This window comes from Neovison vison, chromosome 6 (genome assembly GCF_020171115.1).
Source record: "Neovison vison isolate M4711 chromosome 6, ASM_NN_V1, whole genome shotgun sequence".
Classification (NCBI taxonomy): Eukaryota; Metazoa; Chordata; class Mammalia; order Carnivora; family Mustelidae; genus Neogale; species Neogale vison.
Genome location: NC_058096.1, coordinates 191,204,635 through 191,223,757, shown reverse-complemented (window position 1 = coordinate 191,223,757; position 19,123 = coordinate 191,204,635). Strand labels below are relative to the sequence as shown.

The 19,123-nt window shown below is 38.7% G+C and overlaps 1 protein-coding gene across 14 annotated transcripts in view; it reads right to left on the bottom strand.

The window, feature by feature from the left end:
• The window catches only part of MAGI1 (membrane associated guanylate kinase, WW and PDZ domain containing 1), a 639,776-nt gene that overhangs the window by 93,339 nt on the left and 527,314 nt on the right, over window positions 1–19,123 (bottom strand). For 10 of the 14 annotated variants that reach the window (XM_044253207.1, XM_044253208.1, XM_044253209.1 and 7 more), the window contains exons 5-7: window positions 15,013–15,214; window positions 8,340–8,422; window positions 3,555–3,590 (exon numbers count right to left, since the gene is read on the bottom strand). In XM_044253207.1, the coding sequence (XP_044109142.1) occupies window positions 3,555–3,590; window positions 8,340–8,422; window positions 15,013–15,214 (321 nt within the window). The remainder of the gene's footprint in view (window positions 1–3,554; window positions 3,591–8,339; window positions 8,423–15,012; window positions 15,215–19,123) is intronic. The other 4 variants (XM_044253210.1, XM_044253211.1, XM_044253221.1 and 1 more) reach the window with 1 other exon arrangement.

Genomic DNA, 19,123 nt, shown 5'->3' with positions numbered 1-19,123 from the left:
TTAAAATAGAAATGGGTCATTGATTTAAAAAAGGAAGATGTTTGTCCTCGAATTTGTCTTTTGGTTCTAAGAAACTGAGAATGACGGAAAATGCCAAAGCCTAGAAAATTATGACATTATAATTTATTATTATTATTATTATTATTATTATTTAACTAAACACTTGGCTGTCACCTTAAGGGTCAGCCCCTATGTCTAACAACTGCTGGACATCAGACCAGAACATACTACCTGTCACAGCTGTTTTAGGCAGCTAAGACCTTTTCGGGGTTGCCCAGACTGGGGACTGAACCTTTGCTCTACCACTTCATCGGTCTAGTATTAGACGTGACTGAGTATTTTGTGACGACATCTTTCACCTGGATTTACTTGAAGGGCCAACTATGGATTAAATGAGGATGCCTCTAAGACATCTTGCACAGCACCTGGAATGTAGCTCAACAAATGGCAATCTTCTAAGAAAACAGGAAAAGAACAGAACAGATGTATAACAGCCTGCTTGCAAGCTAGCCCTGCCCTTAAGAATCGAATTCTGTACTAATTGTCCCCACAGAAGCAAATATGAAGCAGTCCCATGTTCTACGTTTTCAGAAGAGATATGTCAGCACATAGACTGAAAGTCATGTTCATGATCACAGATAGATTTCAAAACTGTGACTTAGCCTTGGTGGGGAGGGAACCTCATTTTCCTTGTCTCTACCTCTTCCAGTTGGTGCCAGCACCTAAATACCCTATAATTTCAAAAGGGAGCACACTTTTCAATTCTGGGGAAATGTCTGCAGAGCATGTGATAAATTCTGCAAACCAGAAGTGCATAATGCAGCGACAGACCCAGCTCCAACAACTGAGTTCAGAAATGACAACTCTATAATCAAATGATCTGTGTCCAACACCTACACCAACCGCCCCCACCTCTCAGAGGCAGATAACAGACAGGGTTTTCTTGTCACATCTGGAATCTCATTGTTCTCTGAACACCTGACAGGTGCTATTGTTTGAAATTAGGACCCTCTGATTAAGAAAATGGGCAGTGAACTTGTCAACAGAATCTGGAATGAATACAAGAGAAAACTCTGTGTGTGTGTGTGTGTGTGTGTACACACTACTCTTTACACAGTGTGTATGGCACACAAAAGTTGAGAGTCCTATCTCTACCCACAAGGACACATCTGGGTCGTTTCTGCATACACATTCTTCTCCTGACCCCTATTTAAGGGCAGAGAGTACCATAAGGAGTATTAAAAAGTCCAACAAGATGGAATTAGTCAAGGGACGCCTGGGTGGCTCAGTTGGTTAAGCAGCTGCCTTCGGCTCAGGTCATGATCCCAGCGTCCTGGGATCGAGTCCCACATCAGGCTCCTTGCTTGGCAGGGAGCCTGCTTCTCCCTCTGCCTCTGTCTGCCTGTGCTTGCTCTCGCTTCTCTCTCTATGACAAATAAATAAAATAAAAAAATCTTTAAAAAAAAAAAAGATGGAATTAGTCAATAAATATTAAAACAGGGGCACCTGGGTGGCTCAGTGGGTTAAGCCTCTGCCTTCAGCTCAGGTCATGATCTCAGGGTCCTGAGATCAAGCCCCGCATCGGGCTCTCCGCTCAGCGGGGAGCCTGCTTCCTCCTTTCTCTCTGCCTGCCTCTGCCTACTCATGATCTCTCTCTGTGTGTCAAATAAATAAATAAAATCTTTAAAAAATAAAAAATAAATAAATAAATAATAAAACTACTAGGAAAAAACACTATGTGCTGATCACAGGGACAAATTTTAAGACACACTTTCATGAAGTTTCCTCACAAATACAATGGGAGCTGCTCTTTCAGCCTTTCTTGACAGATCAGGAAAGGGAAGCTAAGAGAAGGGGAGTGACTTGCCCAGGTCAACAGGGGAGCCTAGACAAGGAGGCAGGCAGCCTGATTTGCCCCAGGAGACAGTTCTGCCATGTCACCAAACCATCTCCCAGGATTCCCATTATGACCATAAGAAACAATATACGTAGTCAGTAATGTTTATTTTTCCAATTTTCAACAACAGGAAAGTTCCCACAATATTACAGTTACAAGGGAAAAAAATTGAGAAACTGCTTTCCTAAAAATGTCAACATTCAAACTTCCACAGAAGCACATAAGCCTCTATGCACAGCTATATTATCTCTACCAGTCATCCTCTGAAAGCACTGGTCAGACACATCAATGACCTAGGAAGAGTGATTTAAATCGGTTCAGCAAATGGTTAAGGCACTCATCCTGCATCTCAATTGTCTTTTTCGATTACTTTCGTATTACTCGTTAATTGTTTTGATGCAACAAGTTTCAAATTGTTCTCCACCAAAGGACGGATCTCAAGTCCTTCTTACCACAATGACAAGGACAACTTATTAAATACTTTTACAAAAATAAGCTCCATTTAATTGTTATCGACTGATGCCGGCATATCTTTTACTTACAACGGAATATGTTTTCAACATTAAGAAAAACAGAGCTAAATTCCATTATATCATAACTCCAGTCAATCACGATTATTATATTATGAACACAAACAAAACCACATGAAAACAGTAATCTGTACTATTAAGTATTTATGTTTTTAGTTCTTAAGGCAATCGCAATAATGTAAAGCTGATTCAATTATCTCAGGACAGTTCTTTTCATATTGATGTTAAACAATCTTCTATCTCAAAAACACACAATGGTCAATGGTCAATAAGTTAAGGCTTTTGTGTGCAATTTAGCTTGAAAACCTTGGGCTTTCCAATCTATCCTTCAGTAATGCATCAGACGGAACGCAAACTAATTTTAATATTGTTCAAAGCTGAACATAAAACTTAGCATAGAACATAATTCAATATATTCCAACAGCAAAGATAAAAGTATTTGGCATTATCTGCGAATGTAAATTATTTCTAACTGCAACGGCTAGACTAGTCAAGACTTGATTTACATATATACACACACTCTAAGACAATGTCACACAGAAGCTCAGTATTTAGTGTTCAAGCCATTCACCTACATCTACAAAGTCATCACATGGCTGGTGACTTTCTGTCCAAGACTAAGACATTAATAATTCAGTTGATCAGGAGAATTCCTGTGTTGCTACCACTCCTACAAAGATCCCTAATGAGTTTGGTAGGTCTTTAGTTTTGTTTTGCTCTGCTTTTCTGTATGGCCCCTGGACATAACCACTCACACCCAATAAAGAAATGACGTGGAGGTAGGTCATACTTGAGATGAAGGCACTCAGCAAGTGTCGATGCTCTCCTGGCTCCTTTTCATCCACAATTCACAAGACTACCTAGCACCAACTTGCTAACTCTCGTTCTAGTCTCGATGCACTCAGGCATTTTCTTTGTAGACACAATTTATGACAATTTATTACAACTCTGAATGATGCCTGCAAGTCAAACACTAGGGTTGTAAGATGGACCCTTCATGGATAAACCCGAGTGAAAGTCATCATTGAAGAAGTGCAAACTAAAGGAACAGAAAGATTAAGCAATTTGCTGGAGACAAAAAGCATTCAGGGCAAGTTAGGCAGTGGCAGCGGGCTGGGAGGGTTTACCTAGTTCACTGTCCAGCTCCTCGGTGTGGACCCCTTCTTCTCCAAAGGAATAGCGGGAATGAGACAGAAAAGAGAGAAAGAAAAATTGAGACACCAACACCAAGAAAGAAAACTCCCCTCAGAAAAACAGCAGCAAACACATCATTCCGTTTTGTCCTTACCTGCATTGTGGCCTATCTCAGTGGCTTGGCTAGTAAACCGGAGACCTCAGTGTAAATTACCAAACGGTAAGAGCTGATATTGGCAACATAATTATATGGCTCATTTCCTCGTGTGTCAGAATAGGGTTTGATTGGTGGTAGAAGATAGCAGATACCTTTGCGGTTTCAATTTCAATGTTCTTAAGTGGGAAGTCACTTATTACAGACCTTATTTCGGGCAAACAAAGCTGTCACACCTTTCAATATTAGACCTTTTAATCCCACAATAATCCTCTAATCAGTGAGGCAATTATACTCACAATTAAAGCATTACTTAACTTAGAAGGAATACTGCTGCGTGAAAAATGGAAGGTGAGGTCAAATTGAGAATGCAGATTGTAAAATGAGCTACACTTAACAGCGTCTTACAGCGGGAGTTGGAAATCATGTCAGGATGTTGTACGTTACGGAAGCAGACGCTAAGGCTGTGCTAAAATGACTATGGGGAGGCATCATGTAGTTTGTATGGGATTTCTAAGTCAAACAGCTCAGAAATGTTAGAATGAAAATGTTCTCAATAAGTCAGGGGGCAAAACCAGTCAAGATCCTTTCCATGCTAGACCTCCTCCTGCTGTAAGTAAAACGCCGTGTGATAACTGAGAACGTAGAAGGGCACACAACAGATCATCTTCATGTATAAAGTCCCCCCAGCTACAGAGCAAGTGGCCATTCCCTCTAATCTATGCTCCACTAACACATGGAATAAAAACTGTTCTCACCATTGCAAAATGCTCAGTACCCAGGAGGTTTTGGTACATGGTAAGTAACTAAATATTTCAAAATGGATGCATGGATGGATGGATGGATGTCTCCATTACTGACTTAAGTAATCAACATGGCGCTATCCGCCTTGTAAAGTCTTGATGTGAAAGTGATACAGTTGCCAACAGTAAGTTTTGGTGCTGGCATTGTCTCTGAAAAATGGAATCTTATTTACATAAAATCATTTGAGAAAATGTCCACTTAAATATTATCTAAAAATGTCTTTGGGGGTGCATTCATTTATTTCTCCAATAAGCATTTAATGATTGAGACCTACTATGGGCCAGTCACTATGAAAAGTGACAGTTCAAATATCCATTCCAAGGAGGAGACAAATCCCAGACTCCCATAAATCAAAGTAAAGTTAAAACTGTGATTTGTTCTCTAAAGTAACACACATCACAGAGTGACTTAATCATATCTGGGGAAAGGTCACAGAAAAAGTCCCTGAGCTATAACCTAAAGGATATGAACAATTTAACAAAAAGACTTCAAGTAATGAATGACTGAAACTTGAGCTTTCTGACAACAGGGCATTCTGACTGTTGCGTTCATTGGTACCTCTGAAGTTCTTAGGACACAGTTGCTATATAGAAGGCAACCAATAACTATTTGTGAAATATAAGAATATTCTAAGAGAGAACTAGTAGGGATGAAGGGCAGAGTGTAGAGGAACAAGAGTGAGAAAAGCCAGAGGTCAAACCACTTAGGGCTTGGGGACCCGCTATGGGGAGGGCTGAGTATTTACAGTACAGAGAACCAGTGAATAGGGGTTGAGGGTATGGTCCGTGAAAACACAATCACACAGTCATTTTAAAAATTTTCTCTGGGTACAGCATAAGGAGAATGGGAAAGAGTCTGGGTGAGAGATGAGTGGTGCGGCCTGCATGAGGAGGCTACAGGTGGTGACGAAAACAGTGAATGGGTTGCAGAGATAACTGGGAGGCAAAGTAAATTCAGAGGGTAGATGGGTTGAAATGAAAAGTCAAGAGAAGGTAAGTCAAGGGGGACTCTTAGGTACGCATGAATTTTACCCTCGACTGAGATAGGGAACACTTACAGAGGACCAGGTTTTGCGAGCAGAGATCATTAGTTGGGTTTTAAGCAGAGGGAGTTTGAAGTCTCAAATCTTTCAGAAAAAGAGCATTATCGATCAGGCATATACAAATATTGGCCTGGAGCTCAAGGGCAAGGTGAAAGGCCTCTAATTCAACTAGATACACAGAAACAACAAAAGGATCCATATCCCAAAAGCTCAAAGATCAAAATCCCAAACCGGCTCATCACTTTTTTGAGTTAGGAGACAATATATAAAATTTTTACAGTAAGTATGATGCTATATTGTTACATTCCATGTGTGTATGACTTCCAGAAAACAGAAGGAAATACAGGAGGAATACTGTGACCATAAGTGTTATTCTCCTTTGTGTTACAACATAAACAACAACACAAGGCAGATTTGTGTTAACAGGTAACAGAAAATGCAGGTGTGGGGACCGATAAATGAAGAGTGGTAACATCTGATTATATATTTATACTGTTTGTGTATACAGGCACACAGACATGTATGTAATTTCTTCTAGAAAAAGGTTATGTGAATCCTAGTGTTGAAGGGATAATTCATCAACTAATGGTATTTGGTATGAATACATACTTGTTCCAGAGATAATATTCTTAACACCAATGTTAAGAATTTTAAGGATTAAATATAAGAGTTGACCCTTAAACAACACAGGGTTTGTTGTTTTGTTTTGTTTTTTAAAGATTTTATTTATTTATTTAACAGACAGAGTTCAAAAGTAGGCAGAGAAGCAGGGGGGTAGGGTGGGGGGAGCAGGCTCCCTGCTGAGCAGAGAGCTCGATGCAGGGCTCGATCCCAGGACCCCAAGATCATGACCTGAGCTGAAGGCAGAGGCTTTAACACATTGAGCCACCCAGGAGCCCCAACACAGGTGTTTAAAAAAAAGGAAAAAAAAAACCAAAAACAAAAACCACAGGGGTTGAGGGTATTGAATGTCTACAGTCAAAAATCTGTGTGTAACTTGACTTCACCAAAACTTAAGTACAAATAATCTACTGTTGAAAACCTTAGCAATAATACAGTGGAGTAACACTTCTTTTGTACATTATAAGTACTATATACTATATACTTTCAATAATGCTTAATCTTTTCTTAATGGTTTTGGTACTTTGAATCTTTAGTAAGATTCATTTGCAGGTTTTTCAAATTACCAGAAGTCTCCAAAAATTTTTCCAATATATTTATGGAAAAAATCTACATAAAAGTGGACCAGTACCGTTCAAATCTGTGTTGTTCAAGGGTCAACTGTACTAGATTTGGTCACAAAATAATTCAGCAATTCTACTCAACACTTCATTAAGTTTCTCTTGGTAAAAGCTGCTGGAGTCGTCTATCATCTATAAAATATATTAACAGGCATTTTTGTATGTTCCCAGTGTAATTATAATGGAGACCGACAGTGAAGCTCTCCTATGGTAATAAGAAGTCGAAAATGCGTTTGCAATCATCAAGCATTAAATAAAGATTAAATTTCATTCTCTGAAATTTTATGGTTGAAAGTATTTTATATTCAGATCTTTGAAAATTGGTCACTTTCATATTATATATGAAATCTAATATTTGAATAATCGGACAGTTCCTTATCCCTGAAGCATGCAAATAATGAAGCTGACCGCACATGTTCTATTTCTTCTTCAGGAATGGGACTAAGCAACCAAAATGAAATGAGCATCTCAGGCATGCCTCCTTAGTCAGAAGGATTTGTAGTTCCATTTGGAGGCACTCAGATAATATGAACACGCAATTTTATGCTCATTTCATGGTATCTGCAATCCATATAGAGCAGAAGGATCAGGGAGTACAAGGTTTGGGCAGTATTGTGCTTTACTGGCTTACATTTTCAGACAAACCTCAAGTTTGTATATACAACAATTCTGTGCCAAAGGATAAATTAATAAAGCTTCATTATCTTAAAGTAAAATACGTACTCCATAATTATACCACTAATTCAAATGCCAGAGATGAATAATGAGTAGCAAAACAAACCATTTCCCTTTTAATTCATCCATGTCAAAAAAGTAGCTCTGGTAGAACTTGAGATAGACTCCAGTGTACTGTAAAGGCACACATTTGCTCTAATTTTTTTTTTTTCATTTTGGAAGAGTAATTAGAAATCCCAAAACCTTGAAATAAACTTTAGTCAATAAACAAGTCAGTTGTTGGGGTTTTTTTGTGTGTGTTTGTTTTGGGATTAACAGGCAAAGTCATGCTAAGGGAAACACCCAGGCTCTTTCTTAGAATGTACTTTTCAGATAACAAGGGTATATCCCAAGTTACACAGAAATTCCCAAAGAAGAAATTTCCCTATGTCAAATAACAAAACATGCAGAATTCAAGAAAAGCTCTTGATTTTTTCCTTTAAGACTTCTGCCATAAAGGATGAGGACCCAATAGGTAAGGAACTAGAGCATGTGTGGTTTCTATTTCAAGAGATTTTCTTGAGTTTTCTCCAAGGTGCTGAAGGCAGAGGTTGTATCTTCACTGAAACAGTCCGACGGCCTTGAAGTTCTGTTTCTAACGGAGATACCAGCACTCATCTGCCTTTATGTGTAAACACCCTGTTCTTTTAAAACAATTCTGATTCCGCTGCTGCTCTTGGAAACTATGGGTCGCTTATTTGAAATTGGGTGACCTTTTAAAAACTCGCTTGTTAAAGCCCGGTTGACCTTGCGACAGAACTTAAACCTTGCCCATGTGAATAAGCCCCCCGCTCACTGGAACCAAGACCTTCCCGGCCCTTACCATCATCTTCACACTCTTCCAGAGGCTTCTGCTGCTTGTTCAGGCACCGAGGGTCTAACCAGGATGTTGTCTTTGTGTTATGGCTGAAATCAAGACACAAAAACGAGAAACACATTTGAAAAGGAAAAGAAAAAAGGCACAAAGCTCAGCGGCAAAACTACTCTGTCAAGAGCAAACCCAAACCAGAAGAGAGACCAAGTTTGGAATCTGAAAAGGCGTGGGAAGGGCCTTAGGTAGACTTTTTACTTATCGAAGGTATAATCGTTCCATTATGGAATGCTTAACACGTGATGCCAGTTTTGTTTGTGAAAAATGAGTTCCAAAGGATACTCCTTGTCCACACTCTCTCCCTGTGTCTAGGCTTCGTTCAGTCTTCACTTTCACAGAAGAGCAAACCAGTTTGCTTTAAATTTGCCTCTGAATTAAACCTTGAATGTTGGAATTCACAAAGAAGGCTGCTATTTCACTCATTATATTACATAAGATTTCTCCTGACGCTGAAACTACCTCGGTTCACGCAACTGGCTCCCAGAGCCTAATACCTATCATTAATCACATCCTGAATTACGTTGCATGCAAAGTGATGGCAACCTGGAATTACCTATCCTAAACAGAATGTAGGCCAAAAAAACCCCACAGAGCTTCAAGAAACTAAACATGTCTGCCTTCTAGGGCCCAGCCCGACTCCAGATGAAGTGTTTCAACAGACACTGAGTTAGACCTTAAAGGTCTGAGAGGGCACCGGACTCTTTCTGATTAGCGCCCTGATGCCATGCAGCAAGACGAGAATGTCTGGAGGAACTACCTGTAGCAGCTCGAGACCCCGGGGACAAAGTTCTGCCTGAGCTCCCAGGCCACTTATGCAAGCTCAATCAAGGAGGCAACAAACTATAACAGCAGTAAGTTCAAGCTGCAAACCAGAAATGAAAAAAAAAATTTTTTTTTTTTGAAATTGAGGTAGTAATTGTAATCATTTTTGGAAGTCTGCCATTTAGGTTATAAATGCTGAAAAACATGGCCACAGTTATTTGAGTTTCAAGTCTTACGAATTGTTGAAAAATGTTAAGGCTTAAGTGAAAAAACAGAATGTGCAAATATATATACAAATCACCTCAACTGTATGTAAAGGAAAAAAAAAGAAAGGTAAGATAGTAACAACTGTCGTCAAATTACTACTTCTGAGTCCACTTAGAATTACCAAAATCTGTTCTTTTTCACGTATAATTTACTAATCCTTACGATAAACTTATGAGGGAAGTATTAATACATTTTACAGATGAGAAAGATGAGGACAGAGGCGAGAAAATTTGTAGAAGGCTATGTTGTTGATACCTAGCAACACTGGTAAAAAACCCAAGGAGTCCAACACTAGAACCCACGGTCTGTGCTATTCCTACATGAGCAAGAGAGTAAAAATGGCCGTTGCTGGGCAGGAAGATTATTTATGATTTTTTAAGATTTTTTTTTAAAGATCTTATCTATCTGACAGACAGAGATCATAGGCAGGCAGAGGTAGGCAGAGAGAGAGGAAGGGAAAGCAGGCTCCCCGCTGAGCAGAGAGCCTGCCGCGGGGCTCCATCCTAGGACCCTAGGATCATGACGAGCTGGAGGCAGAGGCTTTAACCCACTGAGCCACCCAGGCGCCCCATTTATGATTTTTTAAAAAACACTTTTGTATTTTGATATAATTGTTGATTCAAGTGTAGTTATAAGAAAGAATAGCGAGTCGTCCCACATGCCCTATGCCCAGAGTCCCCCAATGGTAACATCTTATAAAACTAAAGTACAATGTCACAACTGGGATATTGCTCTCCATACAGCCAAGATAGAAAACATTTCAATCATAACAAGGATTCCTCCTTATGTTACCCTTTTATAGCCATACCTGGTTTTCTTCGAGTCCCTGCCCCCTCAAACGCCTTTTAAATCCTTAGCAACCACTGAGCTCTCCATTTCCATGGTTTTGTCATTGTAAAAATATTCTATGGAATCATACATATGTAATCTTTGGGGACTGCTATTTTTTCGTCCAGCATAATCCTCATCAAGGTAATCACATGTCTTGATACTTAATTCTTTTCATTGCTGAGTTGCATTCCATGGCATGAATGTACCAGAGTTTAACCACTGAAGGACATGTTGGTTGTTTTCAATTGTTGGCTCTTTGGAACCAATCGACTATAAACATTCATGTCTAGGTTTTTGTGTGAATGTTAAGTGTTCACCTCTCTGGCCAAATGTGCAATTGCTGGGTCATATGGTAGTTGCATGTTTAGTTTTATAGGAAACTCCCCAACTGTTTTCTAGAATGTCATACAATTTTACATACCCACCAGCCTTGTATGAGCAATCTAGTTTCTCTGTATCTCTGCCATCATTTACTGTTATTAACTATATTTTTATTTGAGCCATCCTAATAGGCATGTAATGGTATCTTTGTGATTTTAATTTGCATTTCCCTAATGGCTAATGACGATGAACATTTTTTTTTCATGTGCTTATTTGCCATCTGTATATCCTCTTCAGTGAAATGTCTGTGGCTCACTTTCTAATTGAATTTTTTTAATGCTACTGTTGAGTTTTGAGAGCTCTTTATATACTCTAGGTATCAATCCATTTTCAGATATGGGGTTTGCAAATACATTCTCTCTGTCCGTAGTTTGCCTTTTCATCTTCTTATGGTCTTTTCTGAAGCAAATGTTTTTCATTTTGATGACATCGTATTTATCAAAGATTCCTTTTAGGGTTCATGTTTTTGATGTCAAGTCTAAGAACTCCTCATCTAGACCTAGAGCACCCCTCCAATTTTTTCCCCAAAAAGTTTAATTGCCTTGTGCTTTACACTTAAGTCTATGACGATCTACTGTGAGTTAATCTTTTTACTAAGGTGTGAGGTGGAGATGGAGGTTAATTTATTTACTTTTGGCTAAACACTTAATCTAATGCCATGTTCATGAAAAGGCTATCTTCCCTGCATTGAACTGCTTTGGCATCTTTGTTGAAAATCACTTGGATATATTTGTGCATCTGTCTCTGGGTTTCAGTGATACATACCAATACAATACAGCCTATGTTACTATAGCTCTATAATAAGTCTTGTTACCTGGTAGACTGATTAAATTTATTCTTCTCTTTTCAAAACTGTTCTGGGGCAGCTAGGTGGCTCAGTTGGTTAAGTGTCTGACTCTTGATCTCAGCTCAGGTCTTGATCTCAGAGTTGTGAGCCTGCTTCCCTCTCTCTCTCTGCCTGCCTCTCTGTCTACTTGTGATTTCTCTCTGTCAAATAAATAAATAAAATCTTTAAAAAAAAAAAAAACAAACAAAAAACCCTAAGAATAAAAAAAACAAACTTTTCTGGCTATTCTAGTTCCATCGCCTTTCTATATAAATTTTAAAATGAACTTGTCTATATTAACAAAAAACCTCACTGAGATTTTGACAGGATTTGCATTAAACCTGTATATCCATTTTGGAATATTTTACTATATGATTGTGTCTTTCAATCTACATCTTTCAGTGCATGAATAGGGGACATCTCTCCATTTGTTTTTACTTTCTTTGATTTCTTTCATCAATATTCTGTAGTTTATAGCATTTAATATCTTGTATATGTTTTGTTACTTTACATGTAAGTGGTATTTTTCTGGAAGTAAATATGAATTATATTGTATTTTGAATTTTGCTATACGCATGTTCATATAGATATACATATATGCTTATCTTTTACCTTGTGATCTTGCTGAACTCACTAATTCTAGAAATTTTTTTGTAGATTTTATGTTATTTTGTACATTTCTTGTATACACTCATGTAATCTGCATAGAGGGATAGTTTTATTGTTTCTTTTTCAATCTGTAGGTCTTTTATTTCTCTTTCTTGATTCATTATCCTGGCTAGAAATTTCAGAATCCTGTTAATAAGAGTGGTGGGAACGGAGGCGCCTAGCGGGCTCAGTTCATTAAGTGACCGAGTCTAGTTTCAGCACAGGTCACGATCTTAGGGTTGTGAGATCAAGCCCTGTGCCGGGTTCCAAGCTCATTTCTAGAAATAAGTCTGCTTGTCTCTCTCCCTCTGTTCCTCCCCACACACACTCTCTAATAAATAAATAAAATCTTAAAAGAAAAGAAAAAAAAGACTGGTGAGAGCTAATATCTTTAACTTGTCCCTAATCTTTCAGGGGAAAGTTTTGTTTTGGGTTTTTTGGTCTTTTATCACTAAGTATAATGTTTGCTGTACATTTTTGGTAGATATCATCAAGTCAAGAAAATTCCCCTCTCTTCTTATTTTTCTGAGAATTTTTACCATCAATGAATGCTGAATTGTGTCAAATACTGCATTGATGATTATGATCACGTGGTTTTTTTTTCTTTAGTATCTTAATATGTTAGATTATATTTAGGAATTTTTCACATATTGAACCAATCTTGCATCCCTAGGATAATTCCCACTTGGTCATGGTGTATACTTTTTTAAAAAAAGATTTTTATTTATTTATTTATTTATTTTAAGAGAGAGAGAGGAAGAGAGCACGCATGCCAGCAGGGGAAGGCAGAGGGAAAGAATCTCCAGCTCTCCAGCAGGCTCTGAGGGGAGCATAAAGTCCAAATGCATGGATCATGACCTGAGCCAAAACCAACAGTCAGACGCTCAACTTTTTGAGCCAGCCAGGTGCTCCAAGTCTGCAGTTTTCTAAAATAGACTAGACTATCCTAGTCCTTGTTTGCTTTTGGTAACAAGGTAACAACAGCTTCATAAACATAATTTGCTAAGTGTTCCTCTACTTCTATTTTCAGAAGGAGACTGCTTAGAAAGGTAATTCTTTGAGCCTTTCTCCAGTGAAACCATCTGGGCCTGGAGATCTCTTTTTCATGAGTTTTTAAATGACAAATTCATTTTCCTTAATAGTTATAGAGCTTAGTTAAATTATCTATTCCATATTGGATGAGTTGTGGTAGTTCGTACTTCTCACGAAATTGGTCCATTTTATCTAAGTTGTCAAATTTATGTGTGTAGATTTGTCGGCAACACTCTCTGATTACCTTTTAATGTCTTCAGGGTCTGCAGTAATTCCCTGTTTAATTCCTAATGCTGGTAATTTGTGTCTTCTCTAATTTTTTTTCTTTGTCAGTTTCGCCTTGTTTTTGTTCAGTGAACAGCAGACCTTCAACTTCAATCTAGTTGCATATAATAGATTTACTTATATTTTTATGTATAGTTTAATTGGCCATTTCTTTTTCTTTTGTAGTGGTACATAAAACTGAGGTAAATCTTGAGAGAATCTTGATAATAGAGCCAAAGTGCAGCATTTTAAAAATTAACTATTACTCGTTAAAAACTTATATTATCTTAGATTTTTTAGAACGGTTACGACTGTCTATTTTTAGTAAAGGTTATTGTTAAATGTTTAACTTTAATAATATGTATTATATATGCATATGTATATATGTGTGTGTATATACATATACACACATGAGTATGTATAAGTTTTATGATTTTGAGAGACTTTTCATATCCATATACAGCAATCCCCCCGCTTATCCACAGGGGCTAAGTTTCAAGACCTCCAGGAGATGCCCAAAACCGTAGATAGTACCGAATCCTACAAATACCATATCTTTTCCTACATATACATACCTATGATGAAATTTAATTTATAAATTGGGTATAATAAGAGATTAACAATAATAGTAAAAGAGAACAATTACAATAAATGATTAAAAATTATATGAATGTGGCCTCTCTCTCTCAAAATACATCTACTCACCCTTCTTGAAATGACGTGAGATGACAAAATGTCTGCATGGAGAGATGAAGTGAGGTGAATGACATAAGCATTGTGATGTAGCATCAGGCTGCTACTGAACTTACAGTATGTCAGGAGGATCATCTGTTTCCAAAACACAGTGACCATAAGTAACTAAAACCATGGAAAGAGAGACTATAGATAAGGGTGGGGTGAGGGGGGGTTCCATATTCTCAAATTTTAATCCATGTACTTGTCCCATGTTTAAGAACAAAATCAACTTAAAATGGATCAGAGACCTAAAACAAAGATAGCAGAAAATGACAGCTGTATCACTTTGATTTAAGCAAAAATTTCTCAGCCAGCACACTAAAAAAAAAAGCCCACAGAAGAAAAACCCTGATAAATCAGACTTCCTCAAAATTAAGAACTTTGGGCTCTTCAAAAGACACAGTCAAGACAATGAAAAGAAAACTTAGGCGTGGGGAGAATGTTCACAAACCACCAAGATGATACAGGAATTATATCCAGAATGTATGAAGAACTCCTAAAACATAACAAAAAGCAAAACAAAACAAAACGAAACAAGACAACCCTACAACCCAAACAAGAAAAAATAAGCAGAGGATTTACCTCTTCTTAATGGCTCAATATATTCCTTTTTTTTTTCTTTTAAGGTTTTTATATGCTATGCCATTATATATACACCAAAATGTGGTATCCCACTCTTTAGGGAAATTATGAACCTTACGCTTCTTCAAGGTCCTCAGACTCAAGGATTAGGATGCTCTGCTAAATTGTGTAAAAGCCTACCGTGAGCCCGTGACCAGTCTTTTTAGATGTAATTGACCAGCACAGCCACTCGAGATGGGAAGGAGGGGGATGAGAGAAAGGAAGAGGACTTCAGGGAGGAGGAACAGTATACTTTACTCTATAAAATAGACTTCTCCATTTTCGGTGTAGGCCATCTCCCAGTTCTCAGGTAGAGGACCTAGATTATCCTCTGCACAAAGAGGTAGGTATTGAGGGAACTTCTGAGAAGCGTCCGTGATGGGAGCAGCAATGATGCCACTATTCACAGGCGGTAGTGCTGTTTCTTGGAGAGTGTGCTCTTCTTGGTCACCAGAATCGGCTGTGAAATCACAGGGAGATGGAGAGAAGAAAAAAAAAAAAAATCATCAATCATATCCCAAACCGGGGAGTTCACTACTGTCCGCATCTATATCCTTAAAAGCCCTCACGCTTTCCTAATTGCTGGCCATCAACTCTACTCCATTTTATGTAGTTGGAAGTTCTTTCCAGAGAAAATATCAAAAAGACATACCACAGTTATTATACCTGAAGAGAAAGACATGCTCAAATAATGCATTGCTCAAAATCTTAGACATGCCAAAGAAGAAACAAATTCATGACTCAAAACCTAGAGTCTCTTGTACTAATAAGGCCATCGAAACACAGATGGAGCCATACTCCTGCTCTTAGGTTCCATGTGGTTTTATGACCCAGAAGGCGTTGGAGGGCAAGAACAAAGTCCATGCTGAAAACACAGCATCGATGGCATCCTAACCATTTTTGTATCGATTATTTAAAATATTCCTGGTAGACAGTGGCAAAGATCAAAGACTGACACATCAAACTGGAAAGTATACAAAACTTTAGACTATAGACAGCTATACCAGTGAGTCAGATTTGAGCCTCTTTTGGAAAAGTGACGGGAATGTTCCTGTGAAAACCACGACAGTTCCCCCCAGAACAGGATCATGTGGGTGGACTAATCTGACTTGGGTCTTAAAAGAAGACTCTAAGTACATGAATCTCCTTGCCTTCTTATTAACTGGAAACATCACGAGACGATGTCATCCAAGTATCCACAAACGGCACTGTTGACATTCTGGCTGAATTTTTATAGAGGCCAAGAATATTAAACATCATTCTCCATGGGGCTTTAAAACATAATAATCAGGGGTTGTAGTTATTTTCTATCTCCCACAGTAATTCTCCAGTAGACATTTCTGAATCCTGAAAGCAGACTGAGGAATAATAAAAGGCTGCTTTCCAATCTTCCTCCGATGAGTAGCGCCCAATGATGCACATGAGAATGAAGGTAATTCAACATTTGGATGGAGAACATGTCGAGCTTCTTAAACAAGCATCTCCACCAAAAATCCACCACCATCGAAGAGGCTGCCCTGCATCTCTTCCATCTCTTCCTAGAAACCCTTCTCAGACCTCCCTTTGGAAATCTGTCCATTCAAGGTCATGGTGGTCTAGGTGTGGACTGACTTAAACCCACTCCTAGGTCATGTGCTGGTTCTAACTCACATTATCACTCCTGCCTTTGTAACAGTATTGGGCACATGATCCAAAGCAAACCAGTGAATGCCAGGTGTAGAAGTGTTTGCTGGGATTATTTTTATGGTGATTCTCACATTGTAGGTGCTGGTGGCTATCTGGACACAGCTTGGCAAGCTTAGAATTAAGCCTAACATAGAGGAAAGGCAGAAAGGAAAGATAGAGAAAGTCACCAAATGGCCCTAATTGAGTCACCGATTCCATGTACTCCTGGCCTCTTCAACTGCTTGATCTCCTAAATTCTTGCTTAAACCAATTTGTTTGCTTGCTTAAAACAATTTGTAGCCATGACTGCGGATTAAGAAAGCAATTAGAATTCTGAAGCAGAAAAAGGAAATTAGGCCAACATGGAAGAAATATTTTGAAATTTCTGATCAATTAAAAAAAAAATAAATTCCAAACTTGGCAAGATCCAGAAGAGTCACCTGTAGTTCTCTAGGAGCCAACATATATTCAATTCTGATGTTTTTAGAATGTACACTCCTCACCAGTCAGTGGCTGTAACAATCACCTGGAGAGATGCTAACATGCAGATTCAGACTCCCTATGACAGAGAACAGGTTTGGGAGAAGGTTCCAAAACGTGCATGTTGAAAGCACCCAGGTATAAGAATCATACTTGGAGGACGGGAGGTAACGAATTCTCAAAAGAATCACTAGAACCTTCAGCTTCTAGGAGGGATTTTGTCCTCCTGCCAGAGTATGGAGCAAATGCCTGCATCTACAGTGCCAGGACAGAGGCACAAATGGTAGGTCTGGAGGGAGCACTGGAGAGAGTGCAACCTTTCTGAGCAGAGCAGGGAATCAGCATCCTGAGGAAAAGTGGATTCAGTGTTTCTGGATCTCTGATTTTTTCTTTCTTTTCTTTTTCAAGATTTTTATTTATTTATTTGACAGAGAGAGAGAGAGAGAGAGAGAGAGCACAAGCAAAGGGAACATCAGGCAGAGGGAGAGGGGAAGCAGGCTCGCCACTGGGCAGGGAGCCTGATGCAGGACTCAAACCCAGGACCCTGGGATCATGACCTGAGCTGAAGGCAGCTGCTTAATTGACTGAGCCACCCAGCTCCCCAGATCTCTAACTGATCAGGAGAAAGGAGGAATGTCTATTTTTATGCAAAAACTCCTAATATTTCTATCACAATTCCTTAAAAACAAACAAACAAAAAAGGCAATATGGCATGACCAAAAAAATAAAATAAAATAAAAAAGAGAGAGAGGGAGGGAGAGAGAGAGACATTAATTATAAGCATTAAGAGCCAGACTATCTGACTTTGAATCCTGGCCTCACCTGTTATTAATGTGGGCAACACACTTAATTAACCTCTATATGCATTGGTTTCCTCATCCATAAAATGGGGATAACCACAGCAAGCCCACAGGATTGTGGGGAGACTGCATGAGTAAAGCACTCAGGACAACATCTCGTACACAGTTAACAGGATTTGTTAGCTGTCCCCATCATCAGTTTCTTCATCAACATTATTAGGATTAACCTTTGTCTCCAGGTCAGATCTGGCCCTCAGGAAACGGGCAGGAAAAAGACAGATGTGACATCAGATGACAGACCAAATCAGAGATCTGCCTGTTTTAGCTGTGTGACCTCGGAACAAATTACCTTTCTGAGCATCTGTTTCCTCATCTGTAAAATGGAAACGACGCATAAGCCATGAGAACAAAAGGACTGAGGACACATAAAATGCTTGCCAGTGTGCCTGGCACTCGGTGTGGGCATCTTGGGTGCTCGGGACTGGGACCTGCTTCTGGAAATGCAAATGTACCAGAGCCAGTGATCATCTTTTCACCCAATCTTTAAGAGCTAGAGCAGTACCAGGACAATGAATGACATTCAATAATTTTACCTAAGAATTTTAATTAACCCATTTTATTTTTAAGAAAGATTTTACTTATTTATTTGACACAGAGAGAGAACAAAAGTAGGGGGAGCAGCAGAGGAAGAGAGAGAGATAAGTAGGCTCTCCACTACACAGGGAGCCCGATGTGGGGCTCGATCCCAGAACCCTGGGATCATGACCCGAGCCGAAGGCAGAGGCTTGGTCAACTGAGCCACCCAGAGGCCCCAATTAACCCATTTTAATAGAAACTGGATATAAGAGGGAAAGAGTTGTGGCAATAGGTGAGACCTAAATAGGAGATGGTTCAGCTTGACAATAAGTATATATAATTTATGTTAAAAAAAAAAGAAAGAAAGAAACCCCTGCTAGTGTTCCAAAACCTCAACTATGGGAAAGGATTAGCATAATGGTAAAATATCTAAGTAACTGTAATTTCCTAAGAAAAAATGAAAATTATCCAAATATTTTTTTATTTTATATATTTTTCATGTCTTCTTAAAAAATGCTTAATTGAGGTATGATTGACGTAAATATAGATTTTTAAAAAGATTTTATTTATTTATTTGACAGAGAGAGATCACAAGTAGGTGGAGAGGCAGGCAGAGAGAGAGGGAAACAGGCTCCCTTCTGAATAGAGAGCCTGAGTAGAGAACCTGAGCCAAAGGCAGAGGCTTAACACACTGAGCCACCCAGATGCCCCTCAAATATAGATTTTTTTTTTTAAAAGATTTGTGTTTTTTTTAGCTTCACTGAGGTACAACTGACAGAACTGTACGGTATTTAAAGGATACATTGTGACAATTTGCTATGTGTATACACTGCCGAAGGATTCCTCCT